Here is an 18,508-nt window from a genome sequence, read left to right as displayed (position 1 = left end):
GACATTCAAAAATGGCTTCTAGAACTCTTGCCATTACATCAACATTCAAAGCAGTAGATTAAAGAGGTGGCAGAAAATAATAGGCTCCTCCTTTGAGAAGACTTCCTAGAAATTCCATATTCCACCAACATGGAGTAGGGAGGAGAGCAGAAATTAATCACATAGCCACACCCAGCAGTAAGTGAGGCCAGGAAATATAATCTCTTAGCTGGAAGCATTGCCACGCTAAATAAATTCAGGGTTCTCTTAAGAAGGTGGAAAAAGAAGACAAAAGTTGAAAAGGGCAACCAGTAGTCTTTGCCATCATGGGCCAATAATATGTTGTGTTTCAGAGAAAACCATTGTTTAGCCCACGAATTATGCATGTAAGAATTGGGTCACAATAAAATTAAAAGATTAGACATCACTCAGAGGTCCTAGACCTAGTTACATCATTTTAAGTAAGGGCATCTTTTAAATTGGCTACCCGATAAAAAGTTGGTGGAATGGGGAAGGGGCAGTGAAGTAAATTCAAGCAAGGGGTGCCCTGCCCAGAATCTGTTTCCCCTGGTCTCTCACTTTTCCTAGATGGAAATTCCTTTCCCTTATTCTGTGAGGTCTGGGCAGGACTGAAATATAGTTTACCCCACAACTGACTAAAGGGGTGCCCATGACTGCCCCCTAGAGGCAATCATAGCACACTTTTCACCTCTTCAGGGAACAGATCTGGATTCAGTTTAACATGCAAGAAAGGGGCTGGAGTTGTGGCTCGATGGTAAAGCCCTTGCCTTCCATAAGTGAGGCACTGGGTTTGATCCTCAGCACCACATAAAAAGTAAAATAAAGGTATTGTGTCCATCCACAACTAAAAAAAAATTTTTTTAAAAGATGCAAGAAGGCCAAATAGATCCTCTCTCACAGGACTGCGGGACTTTAAAACTTTAGGAGCCATCCAAAGATGAAAGGTTGGTAGAATTAAAACTTCCTGACAATGCAACCATCCTATAGACAGGTTGTCTATAAAATCCTACTTTGACTTCCCTAGAGCTTTCCATTTCCATTCTTCCTAAGGCCTGAAAAGCTCTTCCTTGCTTAAATAATCAAAAATCAATTTATTTGCTTGCAACAAAACAATACAGATATAATTCTATACCCTGTCCCATACCCCTAAACCCCTGTGGCTTTTAGTCTTTCCTGGTCTGGGTATTTCCAATTCTAGCTCTGGTGCCCACCTCCCTTAGGCATTTTGGACATCTCAACATGCCACAAACACTTAAAGTTCAACAAAGCTACAAAATTTCCCTCAATATCTGCACCTAAACATACTTCCCCTGGTATCTCAATATACTCAATTATTTTACCTCAGATCTGTTCTTGCATTCCCAGTTACCAAGTTCTGTCAACCTCACTTCATGAAAGAACATTAAATTCATTCTTTCTACTTTTGTCTTCACCACTGCTGCCTAAGTGCATATCCCGCCCTCATCATCCATCATCATTCCCTAAGAACATAGCAATTTTTAATAGTCAAGTGATTTCACTTATTCTCCTTAATTCATTAGTCCCTACCCAATGAACCACTCTCTGTGTCCTCATTTCACTTGTAAAGACTTTTATCCTAACACATATGTAAAATTTATTGCACTTATTGTTTTACACATCTGTTTCCCTTAATTGACTATAAATCCTGGCGGGGAGGAGGGGGATATGGCTCAGTATCTGGTGATCTTTGCATCCCCTAGTAATAAGCACAGTGCCTGGTCATTAGGAGACACACTTAACTAGCTGCTGAAAGAAGAAATGAATAAACCATAGCAGTCTTCTGTCAGGTCTTCCTGCCCAGCTTTTCTTTTCTGCAATTCACAATCTCCATAGCTGCCCAAGTCAGCTTTAAAAAGAGCACATCTGCTCAGGTCTCTCTACTGCTTAACCTTTACAGTCTTTACTGACCTAAAGACAAGATTAGATTTTCTTAACATGATATACAAAGTGCCTAAAACTCTGATCCTAGCATTTCCTTTCTTTCACCTTTTAAGTCAACTTCATTTCATTCATAGAAGCTTTATTTACAGTATCTAAAAACTAAAAATAATCTTTATGTTCATTTAAGTTGTTCATTAAAATGCTCTATGTTCATGCAATAGAATACCCTTCAACAATAAAAATGAATTATAGCTGTTTTATTTATTTCGTTCAGTTTTCTATTTACTTAGAGTGGAGGGGCAAGTCTAGCATCAGTCACTCGATCATGGCAGAAGCGGACATTCCAACCTATTATTTGTCTCATCCTATCTCACCCTAAACCAAAATACAAATTTCCCTAGACTTTGCCAAGCAATTCTTGTGTCTTAATTTCTTTTCCAGACTCAGTCAACACCTTCTCATCCAAAAGGACTCAACTCATGCCACCTCATCTTTGAAAGTCTTCAATTTCACCAGATAGATCTTTTTCTCTCTGACTACACAGCACATTGTTCATACACACTACAGCACTGCTATCAAAGTACTCTGATTCTGTGCATGTGTCCCCAGCTAAAACAAATTTCTAGTAATAATAATTGCTATCATGCGGATATTTACTATGTGCATTTCAATACTGTTTTTCTAAGCACTTTATAGTAACTCATATTTAATCTTCATTAAGCTCTATGATATAGGTATGAATGTTGTCCTTATTTTTTTTTTTAATTTATGTTGTCCTTATTTTATAGAAGAAGAACCTAAGGAACAGAGAGGTTAAGTAAACTGCCTGAGCTCACATAGCTTGGTAGCAATAGGGCCAGGACATGAACCCAAACAGTCGAATCCACTGTTATGCTCCCTATACTGTCTCTCATGAATTCCTTGATGGCAACAACTGTGTCTTATTCTGTTTGTACATTCCATGCCCAGAGCACCTCAAATATTTGTGGAATGAATTGAAATTTATAATTTTCTCCTAGTCATCAAAGAAAAAGTTCTTTGTAAATAATGGAGGTTTTCAGTCAGTAATTACAGAACTGAATCTGAAAGGGTCTTTCATAAACAGAAAAGACTAAAATTAAATTTCTATTAATAAGTTCAAAGAACTCTGAAGAATTTTAAGACGTAGAAAAGACCAATGAGGTTTCTAAGGTAGCCAAGTAACTATAGTGAACTCAGGAACAAGAAGTCTCTACCAAGAAATCAATGCCCCCTATGAAAAGAGGCTGTCATAATTTGCCTCCTATAACTGCATACTAAATTAATCATATCTATCTAAATCTGAAGTAGAGAGCAGAGTTTTAAAGGCAAAAGCAAAAAGGCAAATTATTTAAACAAAAATTTAATCCTAAAAGCCAAATCTGTCAAGAGTAATCAATGAAAATAAATAAAGCCACATTATTCATGGAAATAGCTATATTTAAGCAACCACAAAAATTTAACCAACTCTATAGTGGAAAAATATTACTCATCATCTTTTAAACAATTAAATACTCTCCATATGATATCAAAAGCATTTAAGTTCTTGACATTAGATAGTATATGAAGTGATTTACAAAAGCTAAAACTAATTTTAATGATCTATACAGAAATGTAAGTGATTGAAGTATATGTGTGTGTATATACACACATATCACACACACACACTTACGTATATATAACATATAAAATGCCTAAGTGGGTAATTAGATTTAATTAGGAAGGAAGAAATGAAACAACAAGGCACAAATTGTACAGTCAGAAAGCTAAAATGATGCACTGTGGCTACCTTTAGCTTCCCCCACACCACCAAGCTAAATCACATAGCCAGACCATCCTACAACATCACTGTCCAATTTGGACAGGTCCACAATTACTCAACAAAGCCTCTGAACCAACTGTCTTTTCAGAATTCAATTTTTTTCTGATTTTAGGAAGGTCCTTTTAGCCCAACACTCCAGCAGGAACTGGGGCAGCACCCTGTAATCAAAGGCATTAATACTTCTGTAATTAAATACATAAATGTTGACTTTTAGTGGGATAACAATCTAACAGCAGTTCAGGTTGAATTTGAGTCTGCAAAAACATTCTGTTTTCTGAGCTTTCAGGATTTTAAAATTGTGGAAAAAGGACTATAGATTTCTTTTACTCATTTAATCTGCATTCAATCTGTTCACTCTCAGAACTGAGAAAGGTTTTCTCAAAGCACAACACTAATTTCTAGACAAGTGTGGAAATGGCAATATCACTGGAAATCACCTCATCAAACTCCTTACCTCATTTCTCAGGAAACTAAAGCCCAGAGAGATCAAATGACTTGCTGGGGTTACACAGTTACATGCCTACAAAGATGAAACTAGAACACACAAATCTCCAGTCTCCCAGGTCTACTTTCTCCCCCAACCCCCACATTTCTATTGACTTGAAGTAATATATATTTTTTAAGCTTTTCAAAGTAATGAAATAATTATAAACAGAAAATTGCAAAAATATTATATACTGAGTTCTATGTACCCTTTACCCAGCTTCACCCAATAGTGTTATCTTCTATAGTTGGTTAGCAATACCAAGAACAAAAAATTGACAATTACCTTAGTGTTAGCTATAGATCTTATTCCATTTTCAGCATTTTTTCCATCTGCATTCACTTGTTGTAAGTGCATATAGTTCTATCAACTTCATCCCTTGTCTAGATTCATGTAACCACCATCACAAGATTCCAAACTGCTCCATCACCACAATATACCTCTTTATATTTATGCTCATCCCTATTCCCAACATTATCTGACTCCAGAAACCACTAATATTTTATCCATCTCTATAGTTTTGGCATTTTGAAAATGACATGTTGCACAAATGAAATCATATACTATTATAAACACTTTAAGCTGACTTTTTTAAAAATTGTGATAAAATACACACACATGAAATTTACCATCTTAACCATTTTTAAATGTGTATAGTAGTGTTAATTCACACTGTTGTGCAATCAATCTCCAGAACTTTGTTATCTTGCAAAACTGAAGCTTTACACCCATCAAACAACAATTCCCCATTTTCCCCTCCCTCCAATCCCTGGCAACTTTCTGTTTCTACACTATTGTTTCTCTGAATTTGACTATCCTGGCTACTCATATAAGTAAAATCATAGAGTATTGTTTTTTTGAGTGGATAATTTTCATTTAGAATATGTCTTTGAGGTTCATCCATGTTATAACATGTGCCAGAATTCTTTTCTTTATAAAGCTGAATAATATTCCATTATATGTACATACCATTTTGTTAATCTGGTTATCCATTAATTGGCACTTGGGTTGCTTCTATCTTCTGACTATTATGAATATTGCTGTTATGAATGTGGACATACATATATCTCTTTTGAGACTCTGCTGTCTTGTGTGTGTGTGTGTGTGTGTGTATTCAGTAGTGGAATTGCTGGATCATATGGTTATTCTACTTTTAATTTTTTGAGGAAGGAGATTGACTTTTTTCACTTATCATTATTCCTTTGAGATTCATCCAAGTTGCTGCATGTATCAATATCTCATTTCTTTTTCTTATCCAGTACTATTTTATTATTATCTATGTACCACAGCTCAACCATTCACCACTGTATGACATGTGGGTTGGTCAATTTGAGATTATTACAAATAAGATGCTATAAACATTCTGGTATAGGTTTTGATATAGACATAAGTTTTATTTCTGCTCAGGAGTATGGGATGTATGTTAAATGTACATTTAATTTTATAAGACATTGCTAAGCTGTTTTCCAGAATGGCTATATAATTTTACCTATAAAACAATGCATGAGAAATCTAGTTTCTCTACATCTTCACCAGGACTTCATATTGTCAGTACTTTTTATTTTAGTCATTCTAATAGGGTAAGTGGTGGTATTTCATGATGGCTTTAATTTTGCATTTCCCTAATGGCTAATAATGTTGAACATTTTCCACAAGCATACTTGCCATCTCTATAGAATCACCTCTTTGTCCATTTTCCCATTGTACTCTTTGTTTTTTACTGTTGAGTTTAGAGAATTCTTTACATATTATGTCTATAAGTCCTTCTTCAAAAATGTGATTTGGAAATATTTTCTCCCAGTCTGTGACTAATCTTTTCATCCTTTTCCCAGGATCTTTCCCATAGCAAAATTTTTAATTTTGATCAAGTCCAACTATTTCCTTTTATTAATTTTTTTGGTGCCAATCTAAGAACTGTTTAAGTTCTAAAGATTTTCACCTTTGTTTTCTTCTAAAAGCTCTATAGTTTTATGTTTCAAATCTATTTTACATTGATTTCACAATGATCAATTTATATTGACTTTTAATTATAGATGGACACAATATCTTTATTTTATTTATTTATTTATTTATTTATTTATTTATTTATTTATATGTGGTGCTGAGGATTGAACACAGTGCTTCACATGTGCTAGGCAAGCATTCTACCACCCCAGCCCTATACTTTTTTAAAAAATATTTTTTAGTTGTAGATGGACACAATACCTTTACTTTATTTATTTATGTTTTACGTGGTGCTGAGGATCGAACTCAGTCCCTCTCATGTGCTAGGCAAGCGCTCTACCACTGAGCTACAACCCCAGCCCTCTATAATATACAGGGTAAGATTTAGGTTGAGGGTATTTTTTCTTTTTTTCCTATGATGTCCAAATATTTCAATATCATTTGTTGAAAAGAGTATCCTCCCTCCACTGAATTGCTTTTATACTTTTTAAGAATCAGTTGGGCATATTCATGTTGATCTATTTCTGGATTTTCTGTTCTGATCTGTTGATTTGTCTGTGCCTCTGCCAATACCAAACTGTTTTTTAAATAAATATAGGTATAATAAGATGGAGCAGTAGACAGAATAGTTTCTCCCACTTTATCCCCACCTCAACATTGTTTTGGCTACTCTAGTTGATTTATTTTACTTTACCGCATATTCTTTTAAAATGTTCCGCATATTAATAGCAGTATGATAGTCTGAGAAAAAATAGATAAAACCATGAAGGATAAAAATATATAATATACTACCAACACCCTAAAATACTACTCATGTAATTTGTATCCATCTATCCTTGAATGAAGTCCCAATTTCTCCATGAAAGGTTCTTTACCATTCTAGGTCATATCTAACTGTAATAACTCATTAGCCACAAGTCGTCTTATGATTCTGTTAGATATTAGTAAACATATTTAGTGTTCAATAGAATGTCAATTCATTAAGGGACAGGGTCCCTGTTTCAGACTGTTTTATGTTCATAAGTTACAATAAACACTGAATCAATTTATTGAAAATTATTTATCTAAATGGAGGTTACAACAGAGAGATCCTAGAAAATCTAGAAGAAGTGTAAAAAATAAGAGCTTCTTGCTCCACTGTTCCCAGGACTAGGATTATTACTCAACAACATCAAGATTTTTAAATTTACTCACTTCAGAATTAAATTGTTAAAGAGTATGTACTTCTAGGTTCTTTTTCCCCTTCTTGTTTTAGTCAGCTATTTCACCACTGTGACTAAAAGACCCGACCAGCACAATTATAGAGGGGGAAAAGTTTATTTTAGGTTTCACAGTTTCAGAGGTCCAGAGACAGCAAGCACCATTCCTCAGGGCTCAAGGTGAAGCAGGACATTGTGGTGGAAGAGTGTGGCAGAGGGAAGCAGTTCACATAATGATCACAAAGCAGAGATAGAGACTCCACTCTCCAAATATAAATATATACCCCATATCCAATGAACCACTTCCTCCAAACACACCCCACCTGTCTCCACTCAGTTAATCCCATGAGGGATTAATTCACTGATTAGGTTAAGGATATAACCCAATCTTACTGTCTCACATATAGGCTTTTAGGGGACACCATATCTAAACCGTAACACTTTTCTTGATGGGGTGGCTTAGGTAAAGAAAAAAAAAATAGTGAATGGTGATTGCCTTTTCATCTCCTGCTGTTTGCCAACAGTATTACAACTCATTTAAATGTTAGGACTATTAGACATGTTTCATCCTAAACATACAGTTCAGATATACTCAACAAGTAAATGGTGCAGGCTGCAATTGGGGTTCAGCAGTAGAGTGTTTGCCTAGCTCGTGTGAGACACTGGGTTCAATACGCAGCATCACGTAAAATAAATAAATAAATAAAGGTATTATGTTCATCTACAAGTAAAAATAAAAAATAAAAAATTTAAAGTAAATGGCACAAAAGATTAGAATATTGATTTAAGCAAATATTAGGAAATCAGAGTATAAAATGGGTCATTAAAATTGTAAAGAATTGAGCAGTCCGATTCCCTATGGTCCTAACTACACCAACTATAGGAGGTGTTTGTGCCCTTTTGGCTACCTTACTGAGAGTATTTTCCTCCTAATTATCAATGCTTTGCTGACAAGACTTCAACAAAGTATGGTGTACAGTATGTAAAATAAGATAATGTTTATATTTTAGCTCTAATTTACAATAGCCATAACCTCCCTAACCCATGCATCAAGTCCTTCCTCCTTTGCTAAAACAGATGTACAGTGTGTATGTGTGTGTGCGCCCGCTGCGCACATGTATAAAGAGAAAGAGATATGTCCTCTCCCCAAAAGATCATTTTTCCATTGACTGCCTATGAGTTTAGACTGTTACTAATTTGCAACATACACTCATAATAACTATAGTAACATTACATGCAAATGAGTTCCTTCTTCTCTTGCAAAATAACAATTCATATATGCTACCTTAACAACTTTGCTAAAATTTAGTTCCTCTTTGATTCTTTCCCTATACTGTGAGACTACTAGACAGGGAAAGTTATAATCAGGGAAGCTGCAAAGCCATTAGACACACCTTTCATCTGGTGTGTCTCTAATGTTCTCAGAAGAGATCTTTGTCAAGTCTTCATCTGATCCTGTGGCAACTAAGTAAATGAACTGCAATTCTCCAAAAATACACATTAAATAAACTTCTTTTCAGCTCTGCCCTTTTCACTTCAATGCTTTATTAAAGGGAATACAATACTCACAATGTACTTACTATACTACTACAAACCCCATCATGGACACAACCATTCCCATCACACACACACACACACACACACACACACACACAGAGAGAGAGAGAGAGAGAGAGAGAGAGAGAGAGAGAAACTCTCTTCTCCATTAGTAAAAATTAAGAAACCTCAATGATTCTAGTGTCATAAGAAGATGGAGTAACGTGAACTCAGACACTGCTTGTGACAGTGTAAACTGGTATAACCACTTTAGAAAACAATTTGATATTATCTTCTAAAGATGAACATGTGCACACCATAATTATACTCCTATCTATACCCTCAAGACATGTACACCAAGACATACAAACATATTGATAGCAGCCTTTTTCATAACACCAAAAAAATGCAAACATCCCAATGCTGATTAAAAGAAGGCTGCGGTATATTCACCCAATGGAATTTCACACACTAGTGAAAAATAAATGAAATTCAGTTAAATATACAACATGAATGAGTCTCAGAAACAGTAATGAATTTTAAAAGTTATAGAAAACCAAGTAATTAACTATCATATTTGAAAATTTCAAAGAATGTGGGCAAAATTAAACATGCTATTGTTTAGAGAAATACCTATGTAACTCTAAGAAAAAAAAATAGTAGAGATCAGAGAGAGACTGGAAAATACACATGTATTGTCAACAGAATTGGCAAAGTTATAGTTATTAAGTTGGATAGTAGACTTGTTAGTTTCATTATTAAGCTTTAAACCATATACATACATACATCTCTGTGTGTGTGTGTGTGTGTGTGTGTGTGTGTGTGTGTTCGTTCTGAGTGTTTATCACCTACAATCTCTGGGGAAGTAACATTCCAGCTACCAGATAAGTTTTAGTGCAATCATAAGGTGACATTCCTGATAATTAGGAACAATGTTAAGAAATACAATCACTTGAAGCCAGGTGCAGCGGCATAACCAGTAATCCCAGTGACTCAGGTGGCTGAGGCAGGAGGATCACAAGTTCAAAGCCAGCATCAACAACTTAGTGAGGCCCTAAGAAACCTTAGCAAGACCCTGTCTCAAAAAATAAAAAAGGCCAGGGAAGTGGCTCAGTACCAAAAGAAAAGAAATATAATCACTTTATTATGCTATTTGGCAACTTTTATAGTAAGAAAGTGACAGGTGTTTCTCATAAAATATTAAGCAAGGGAGTGGACAAGGGAAGTGGGTGTAGCTAAAAAAAAAAAAGCAACAGGAGAGAGACTTATAGCGATGAAAGTGTACCTTAATTATATTAGTATGTATCTTGATTGTATCAATGTCAATATCCTGCTTGTAGAATTATACTACAGTTGCATTAGATATTACCATTGATTAAACTAAAGGAGGGGCTATGCTAGCATTCTAGGGTGGCACCCCCAGCCTCTACTTGCCCCCATTTGTGATAACCAAAAGTTTTGTCATAGATTGTCAAATGCCCCCTTTGAAGCTAAATTGAGAACCATTGCTTCGGTCAGGAAAGCCAAGAAGAGTTATGGAAATAATCCTGATTGAAGGACACTGAAGGGACATCACAACTAAATGCAATACTTGACCCTAATCTGGATCCTGTATTGGAGCATAAAAAATGTTAAAAAGACATTATTAGGTCAATTTTAAAAACTGGAATATAAACAGTAGATTAAATAAAAGTATTTTATCAATATTAAGTGTACCCGGGCTGAAGTTGTGGCTCAGTGAAAGAGAGCTCACCTAGCACATGTGAGACACTGAGTTGAATCCTCAGCACCCCATAAAAATCAACAAATAAAATAAAGATATCTACAACAAAAACAAATATTTAAAAAATATTAAATGTACCCAAATTCACAACTACTGTAGTTACATAAAAGAATTATTTCTAAGCTTAGGAAATAGACACTTGAGTTTTTAGGAGTAAAGGACCATGATATATGCAATCTAACTTCAAATGATTCAGGGAAAAAAAAAATATATATATATATATATATCTCATCCACAATGAGTAGTGTGTGTGGTAGGTGAATCTAATAAATGGTCACACAAGTGTGTTCTTTGTACTATTTTCATTCTTGCAACTTTCCCCTTCGTTTAAAATTAATTACAAATCAAAAGACGTGGGTTGTTGGGCTGGGGGTGTAGCTCAGCAATACAGTACTTGTGCATTATCACCAGTACCACAGGCGCCCACACACATACACACACACACACACACACACACACACACACACACACGGTACAGGCTGTTTTTAAGTGGGGGGGAAAAAAACATGCTTTAAAAAAAAAAAAAAAAAAAACTTGTGACAGTTTTTACAGAAACAGTCCAGCATGAGTGATAAAAACCCCAAGAAGTATATGACTACAGACTGAATAAATACTTACTTCAAGCCTGGACATTCGATGAAAAGAAGTGTCTATTTCCAGTCTCTCTCTGTCCCTCCCTACTCTTTCTGGGAGTGACCCAATGAAAAGTGCGGAACTGAAAATTAATCTATCCCACTTTTAAAAGGCCATTTCTAGAAAGTGACTCAATAAATTACATGCATGCTCAATTTCTCCACAAATCACTGTAGCATCTTCTCCATCAACAACTAAAACAGCAAAATCGCAAAGAACATAACAAGAGTTTCTCATAAGAAAACCATTCTCAGCTGGGTTAGTGGAGAAAGAATGTCAAAGTGGACAAGAAGAAAGACAATAGTTTATTTAAAAAAAAAAAAAAAGATTAAATAAGTAATGTCTAGAAGAGTCGAAAGAAAGAAAAGATAAAGCCTGGCAGGAAGCAGCCTCAGCGAGTTAGGAAGGGTGTTTGGCCAAGAAACAGAACTTGAACGGGTGCGCGCGGGGTCAGCGGGACTGGGGGGCCTCACCTGGCAGTGGTAAGCAGAGGGTGCTGAGTTCCCACCAGCTTCCGCACCTGCATTGCAATGTTGCTGAGCTCGTCACTCAGCAGGCAACGGAGGCTCATGAAGGATGTGGGATAGCCCACGATCTTCTCAGCCTCTGACACCACCTGGTTCCAGTGGGCTGGGGACCTGGAGGACTGACCACGCCAGGGTCCCAACGGGGAGGTAGTGTCGAAGGATGGGAACCGCCACAGGCGACGTGGGGGGGCCAAGGCCCCCAGATAACACGGAAAGCGCAACAACAGACGTTGAAGGTTCATGGTTAGAGTCTGGAAGAGTTAGGGACCTGGAGGGTGTCCCGAGGTGGCGGGGAAAACCAAGCAGGGGCTGAGGAGGAACTTCCAGGAACTAAAAAAAAATCGGTGGCTCCCGTCTCTCAAAGGAGAGTGGCTTCCTTAGAGCCGTGACCAGAAACGACCTTTGCTGCTTTCTACAGCTCGAGTAGGATAGACAGCAGCTCCGGCTCAAAACTGACCCCGGGTACCGGGAAGAGAAACCACAACCAAAGTCTATGTGGGGGGCGCCATATTGGAGGCGTGGAATGCGGCCTGCCGTAAAGATGGAGGCGGGCTCTTGAGGAGCAAAGAATGTCCCCTACTTTACGGTGCAGTCGGGAACGCCCCCATAGGCGGAGTTTTGGAAGCGAGCCCTGGGAGGCCACGGATGGAATGAAAACCTCTCCTCTCCTTGGCCTAGGAAGATCCCGTGGCAGGCATTGTGTGTGTGCACGGAGGGGTCCCCCGGCGCCTCGAATCTGGGTCCAGTCGGGATTCATCAGGGCGTCCCGGCGCCCAGCACCGAGTGGGCATGTATGTTTGTCCTGAGAGACGGGTGTCTGTCCAGTGTCTACCCCTGCCCCGTCTCGCCCGCAAGGAAGAGTGTCAGGCCCAGGCGCCGGCTCCTCCCGAAGCCGTTGGTTGCTGTCCGCCGCCAGCCCTTGGTAGGGGCAGTGGACCGGAGTGAGGGCGGCCTGGCTGGCCGTACCTGAGGCTGCCACGGCTCTCCGGTGGAAGGCCGAGTCCGGCCGTAGGACTCCGCCCACGTGTCCTCTACGCCCTACCAGACTGAAAGTGGCGTAGCGCAGCGAAAAGGGTACCTTTCCCTTAGGGACGTCCTCTGAGAGTCGTTGAATCACCGGCCTCATCTCAGCGTCCGTTTCCGCTGATGTGCAGTCCGGGCAGAATCAGCTGTGCCACCTTCGCACCGCGCAGAGAGGTTGGAATGAAACGTTGCCTCCTCCCAGCTTTCACCTCTGTTTTCCTCTTCATTCCTAGCCTCGGAACTCCACTGTCCATCCAGGGTTCAAAACCGTATCGCTGGACCGAGTGCTTTTCACGTATCAGCACAAAACAGCCTAGTTAAGTAGATATTAGTATTCTTTGTGTTTTATATGAGGAAACTCAGGCACAGCTAAATTGTGTTAAGTTTCGTACAAACATGCTAGGCAGAATATGGACCCAGACAGTCTATTTCTTTTTTAATACATACTCTTAACCTTACTCTTATGTAAAAGACTGCAACCCATTTTTTTTCTCAGCATTGTTGATGGAAAGTTGTCAATGTGAATATTGTTTTAGTAGTGCTACCTATTATTTTCTTTAGTATGTGCAACATTTTACCCTCTTCCTCATCACCTGAAACAAGTGTTAAACCCTTATTCATAAAGACTGCATTACCTAGTTTTTACACTCATATTTATAGCTTCTAAAATTCTCTTCAGCTTTAAATCTTCCTAAATTCATGGTTAGTATTTTTTAAATTTGAACCATGCATAGATTTTTGGGCTACATATAAAAATTGGAACTTAGAAAAGTGGCAAATTAAGAGGAATTGTTCAGTTTGTAAACAAGATACTTTACAAAAGGTTTGAGTCCTTTTTAATAACAAATTTCCCTTATGATTCAAATTTACAAAAATTTAATTTAGGTATGACTTTTTAGGGATACAGATTATTTAAAGTGGATTATGCTGAAAGATATCAAAAACAGTTTCTCTCTTCAAAATAAGTGAAGTATGCTGAAGTTTGAAAATAATTCCTGTGAAAGAGATAAACTCCTGGCAATAAAATACAAGTCTGCTGTTAGATGAAAATAAATGCGGTGATTCAGATACTGTACCATTTCAAAAGGTTCCAAGGCCTGAGCTTCTGGGTTATCCAAGGTGAAAAAAGTCATGAAAACCCAAAGAAAGATAAAGACTGAATGTGATATACTGTGCACTCAAGACTATTTCTTCAGAATCATGGTACCTTAAGAGCAACTTTTCATGCAATTTCCTTAATATCAATTCACAGCATGTACTTTAACTTCTCCACAGAAACCAAGGACATTATTCTCTGGTCATACTCTATTAACCAAGTTTTTGATTATTCATGGGACTTTTGGTCCCATTTACTTTAAATAATCAGCACTTTCTTTTATACTTACAGTTAAAAGGTTGCATTATACATAATGATTATCAGGGTTTAGAAGGTCAAAATGTATTTGTTCTTTAATCTTCCAGGTAAATATATAATTCTTTCAAGTCTTTATGATTATAGGCATCTCCAAATTGCTAGTGACTTTAGGAGGAGCAGGGGGGCAGTATCTGGGATTCTGCCCTTCCTCTGCCATTGATAATAACTACTTTAAAGATGTCCGTGGGCTGGGATTGTAGCTCAGCAGTAGAGCGCTCATCTAGCACGTGTGAAGCCCAGGGTTCAATCCTCAGCACCACATAAAAATAGATAGAATGAAGATATTATATCCAACTACTTCTAAAAAATGAATGTTTTTAAAAAGATGTCTGTGAATGTGTGCATAAAGTAGGAATACAGCAGGGTTTCTTTTTTAAATAACTTTATTTTAATTTTTATGTGGTGCTGAGGATTGAACTCAGTGCCTCACACATGCTAGGCAAGCGCTCTACCACTGAGCCACAACCCTAGCCCCCCTAGCAGGGTTTCCTGACCTAAGTATGTTTGATATTTTGGACCAGATTATTCTTTATTTGGTGTGAGGAGGGATGTTCTTATTATTGTATAACAGATCACTGACCTCTCTGCACTGGTTTCCAGAAGTATCCCTTCAAAATTGTGACAACCAAAAATCTCCAAACATTGCCAAATATCTATCACCTGGGGCAGGGCAAAATAGCCCACTGGAAAATGGAGCTGCTAGAAGAAAAAACAATGTTCGATGTCAGAATGCATATCTAGCATACATAAAGCCCTAGGTTCAATCTCCAGCAGAAACAGAGGAAGGGAAGGAGGGAGAAAAGAAAAAATGTCCATTCATAACATTTACTCCTACAAAGCATCAAAAGAAGAGAACCTGAGAGTTAGCAGCCCTGCAAGATTATGGTCATTCCACATCCAGCCATACATATCAATACTCTTGATATTGACACTCTTCTAGAAAAGAACATATTGTACTTTTTTTGTGTGGTACTGAGGATTGAAACCAGGATCACTGAGCTACAGACCTTCCTATTTTATATTTTAAGATGGGATTTTGCTAAGGTGCTAAAGCTGGCCTCAAAACTTGTGATCCTCCTGCCTCAGCCTCCCAAGGAGCTGGGATTACAGGCATGCACCACCACATCCGACTCACTGTACTTTTAATACATCATTTCCTTTGCAAAGGAATGAGTATTTTTGGAAGAATGGCAGATTCCAGGCTATAAAGAGCCTGGACTATCTTGTTGTACCAGAAATCAAGAAAGCTATTAAAATCTAAAGGGACAGGTGAAAGGCACAAAGGAGTCAGCATAAAGGAGTTCCACTGGATGGAAGAGGATGATCTGATCATCAAAATAATAAAAAATTTAAAAATTGAGCATAAGAACTACAACTTGTTGAAATTCATTGATTACATATAAACCCATGTGTTTATTATTAGATGTAACTAGAGCAACACTCTGAATATTTTCAATGTAATAAAAGAACTGAGCATTTATTCTGCCTTTCCTGCATGAATTATGTTTAGTGGTGTCTTAGCCTGGCTTACCCCCCTTGAAAGCTGAACCTGAGACAAGAGCTTACTTTTAGGTAGTTGATTTTGGACAGTGATCTCAGGAAACAGCAGTGGATGAGTAGGGAAGGTGAAAACAAGGAAAGTCAATACCAGGGTGTTCTCAAATTAGTCATTACTGTGGGCAATGAGGCCTTGAGCCATGTAGAATATACTTCATAATTGTCAACTCAGTGCAAGAGGAATTCACTACTCCCATGTCCCATTGGCCCAAATTTCCCCCTTGGGGCCTTAGCTCCCTCCCATCTCCGAGCTGTCACTGGTGACAATATCTCACCCTGTGGAGTCAGAGAAACTGGGAGTGGGGAGTAAGATGTACCCAATTAGTATAAGGAGAGGTTCTGTCAGGTTACACCTGCAGGAAGCAGGTTGCTGCAGCAATGACTATAATAAAAGATGTGAGAGAATGTGGAACAGGGAACTAGCCTCAATTAATGTGGTAACATAATAGCCTAGGTACACAAGGAAAAGTTCTTTCTTATAAAAATAATGCCATCAAATAAAGAAAGGATAGAAAATCACCATTTTGTAATTTCTCTGGATTAAAACAATCATTAATCAGAGACTGATGGGGAACTTTGCAATGGAGGCCTCTGTTGACACCACCCACAACTACTAATCAACCCAGTATCAACTAGGAGTGGGGAGTCCATACAAATGGGCCTCCTCATATGATACATTATGAGATACACAACATCACCTAAGAAATATTTTTGCCAAAACAATTAGATCTAAATCTCATCTCACTGGAAATTAGTCTTTCAATTGGACTAACTTCCAATCTTCTAGAAACATAGGAAGGAGTAGAACAAGTGAAATGTCATCACAAGGAAGCCAACAAATTCAGCTGTGGGATAGTCTACAAGCTTACTATCTGGGTTTTCAACAAGCAAAGGGTAAAAAGGGACTCTTCTGTATTAATTAATTTATTTTTTAGTTGTAGTTGGACACAATACCTTTATTCCATTCATTTATTTTTAAGTGGTGCTGAAGATAAAACCCAGGGCCCCACGTGTGCTAGGTGAGCGCTCTACCCCTGAGCCACAATCCAGCCCCCAAAAAGGACTTTTCTAGATTGAAAGATTTTAAAAGATATAAACCAAATGTGAGGTGGAGTCTTATCTGGATCTTTATTCTAACAAGCCAAATATAAAAAGTGAGTTTTAGGATATGCAAAGAAATTTGAATATATATTACAAAGGAGTTATTATTAATTTTACTTGTGAGTCTATAAGAAGATGTCAGTTTTTTAAGTGATGACTACTAAAGTATATAAGGATAAAATAATACATGTCAGGAATTTTCTTTAAGAGTCTTCTGGCCAGGTGCAGTGGTACACTGTAATCCCAGCAGCTCAGGAGGCTTACCAACAGCAAGGCTCTAAGCAACTCAGTGAGACCCTGTCTCTAAATAAAAATACAAAATAGGGCTGGGGATGTGGCTCAGTTGTTGAGTGCCCCTGATTTCAATCCCTGGTATCCCCTCCCCCGCAAAACAAAAAGAGCCTTCTGGAAGGGAAAATAGATGAAACAAGTATCCTAAATTCTAGAAAGTCGTTGATCTTGGATTATAGGCAAATGGCATTCATGATACTATTTTATTTTGTGCATGTTTTTTGTTTGTTTGTTTGCACCAGGGGTTGAATCCATGGGTGCTTAACCACTGAGCCACATCCCCAGCCCTTTCTAATTTGTTTATTTATTTTTTATTTTTTATAGAGAGAATGAAGGAGGGCCCAGTCATGAACCTCATCAACTTCATTCCCCCCCTTTTTTTTTAAAAGAGAGAGAGAGAGAGAATTTTAATTTTTTTTTTTTTTAAGTTTTTGGCAGACACAACATCCCTGCCTGCATGTGGTGCTGAGGATCGAACCTGGGCCGCACTCACGCCAGGCGAGCGTGCTACCGCTTGAGCCACATCCCCAGCCCTCTAATCTGTTTAATATTTGAAACAGGTTCTCACTAAATTGCTGAGGCTGGTCTGCAACTTGCAATCTTCCTGCCTCAGCCTTCTGAGCCACTGGGATTATAGGCATGCATCATCTACCCAGCTGCTTTGTGCATATTTGAATATTTCATGATTAAAAAAAAATTCAAGAAGCAAGTAAATGTCTCATCCCCCCCCTTTTTTTTTCACAAATGGAAGTTAAAAGACACCCAGTGGTAAAGTTGGAAAATAGAAGAGCCAGAATCAAAGATAACTCATCTCACTCCTTTCCTTATGTCTTATTGCATTTAAAAGTGAATGCATTTTATTTTATCCAACTTCAGGTACATGATTCTTCTTGACATAGTTTCATCCATGGTGCATGCATTGTTCTTTTTTGTTGTACTATAGTACCAAATGATCCCTGTCTCTTGGTTATCCCATCCAGAGTCCCTTTCCACATTGTTTCAGGATTGGTCTTTGTGAGTAATGGCATTTAGCAGAAGCCATGGACCATAACTTCTGATATTAGCTTCGTTAAAGTCATTGCAGCTCCTTCCATCTTTGGCATTTCTTGCTTATTTGCTCTGTCTCTGTCCTTGTCTCTTTCTCTCACCTACTGTGTGCCTTGGGGGAAGCCAAGTCAGGAACACTTCTGTGAAAAGACCCACGTTGTGAGAACTGAGTCTCACACCACAAACAGGTGAATGAACCATCTTGGATATGGATCTTCCAGCTCCTT

General features: G+C 37.9%; 1 protein-coding gene across 4 annotated transcripts in view; it reads right to left on the bottom strand.

Moving 5' to 3' along the window:
• Pdss2 (decaprenyl diphosphate synthase subunit 2) overlaps positions 1–12,377 on the bottom strand; it is a 256,744-nt gene extending 244,367 nt beyond the window's left edge. For 2 of the 4 annotated variants that reach the window (XM_076858375.1, XM_076858378.1), the window contains exon 1: positions 11,795–12,376. In XM_076858375.1, coding sequence (XP_076714490.1) covers positions 11,795–12,090 — 296 coding nt within the window. In that variant the 5' untranslated portion in view covers positions 12,091–12,376. Of the gene's footprint in view, positions 1–11,794 lie in introns of all 4 variants that reach the window. The other 2 variants (XM_076858376.1, XM_076858377.1) reach the window with 2 other exon arrangements.
• Between the last annotated feature and the right edge of the window lie 6,131 nt (positions 12,378–18,508).

The sequence above is a fragment of the Callospermophilus lateralis genome, chromosome 6, assembly GCF_048772815.1.
Source record: "Callospermophilus lateralis isolate mCalLat2 chromosome 6, mCalLat2.hap1, whole genome shotgun sequence".
NCBI classification, from domain to species: domain Eukaryota; kingdom Metazoa; phylum Chordata; class Mammalia; order Rodentia; family Sciuridae; genus Callospermophilus; species Callospermophilus lateralis.
Note: the sequence above shows the minus strand (reverse complement) of the source record. Positions and strands in the feature narration are given on the sequence as shown.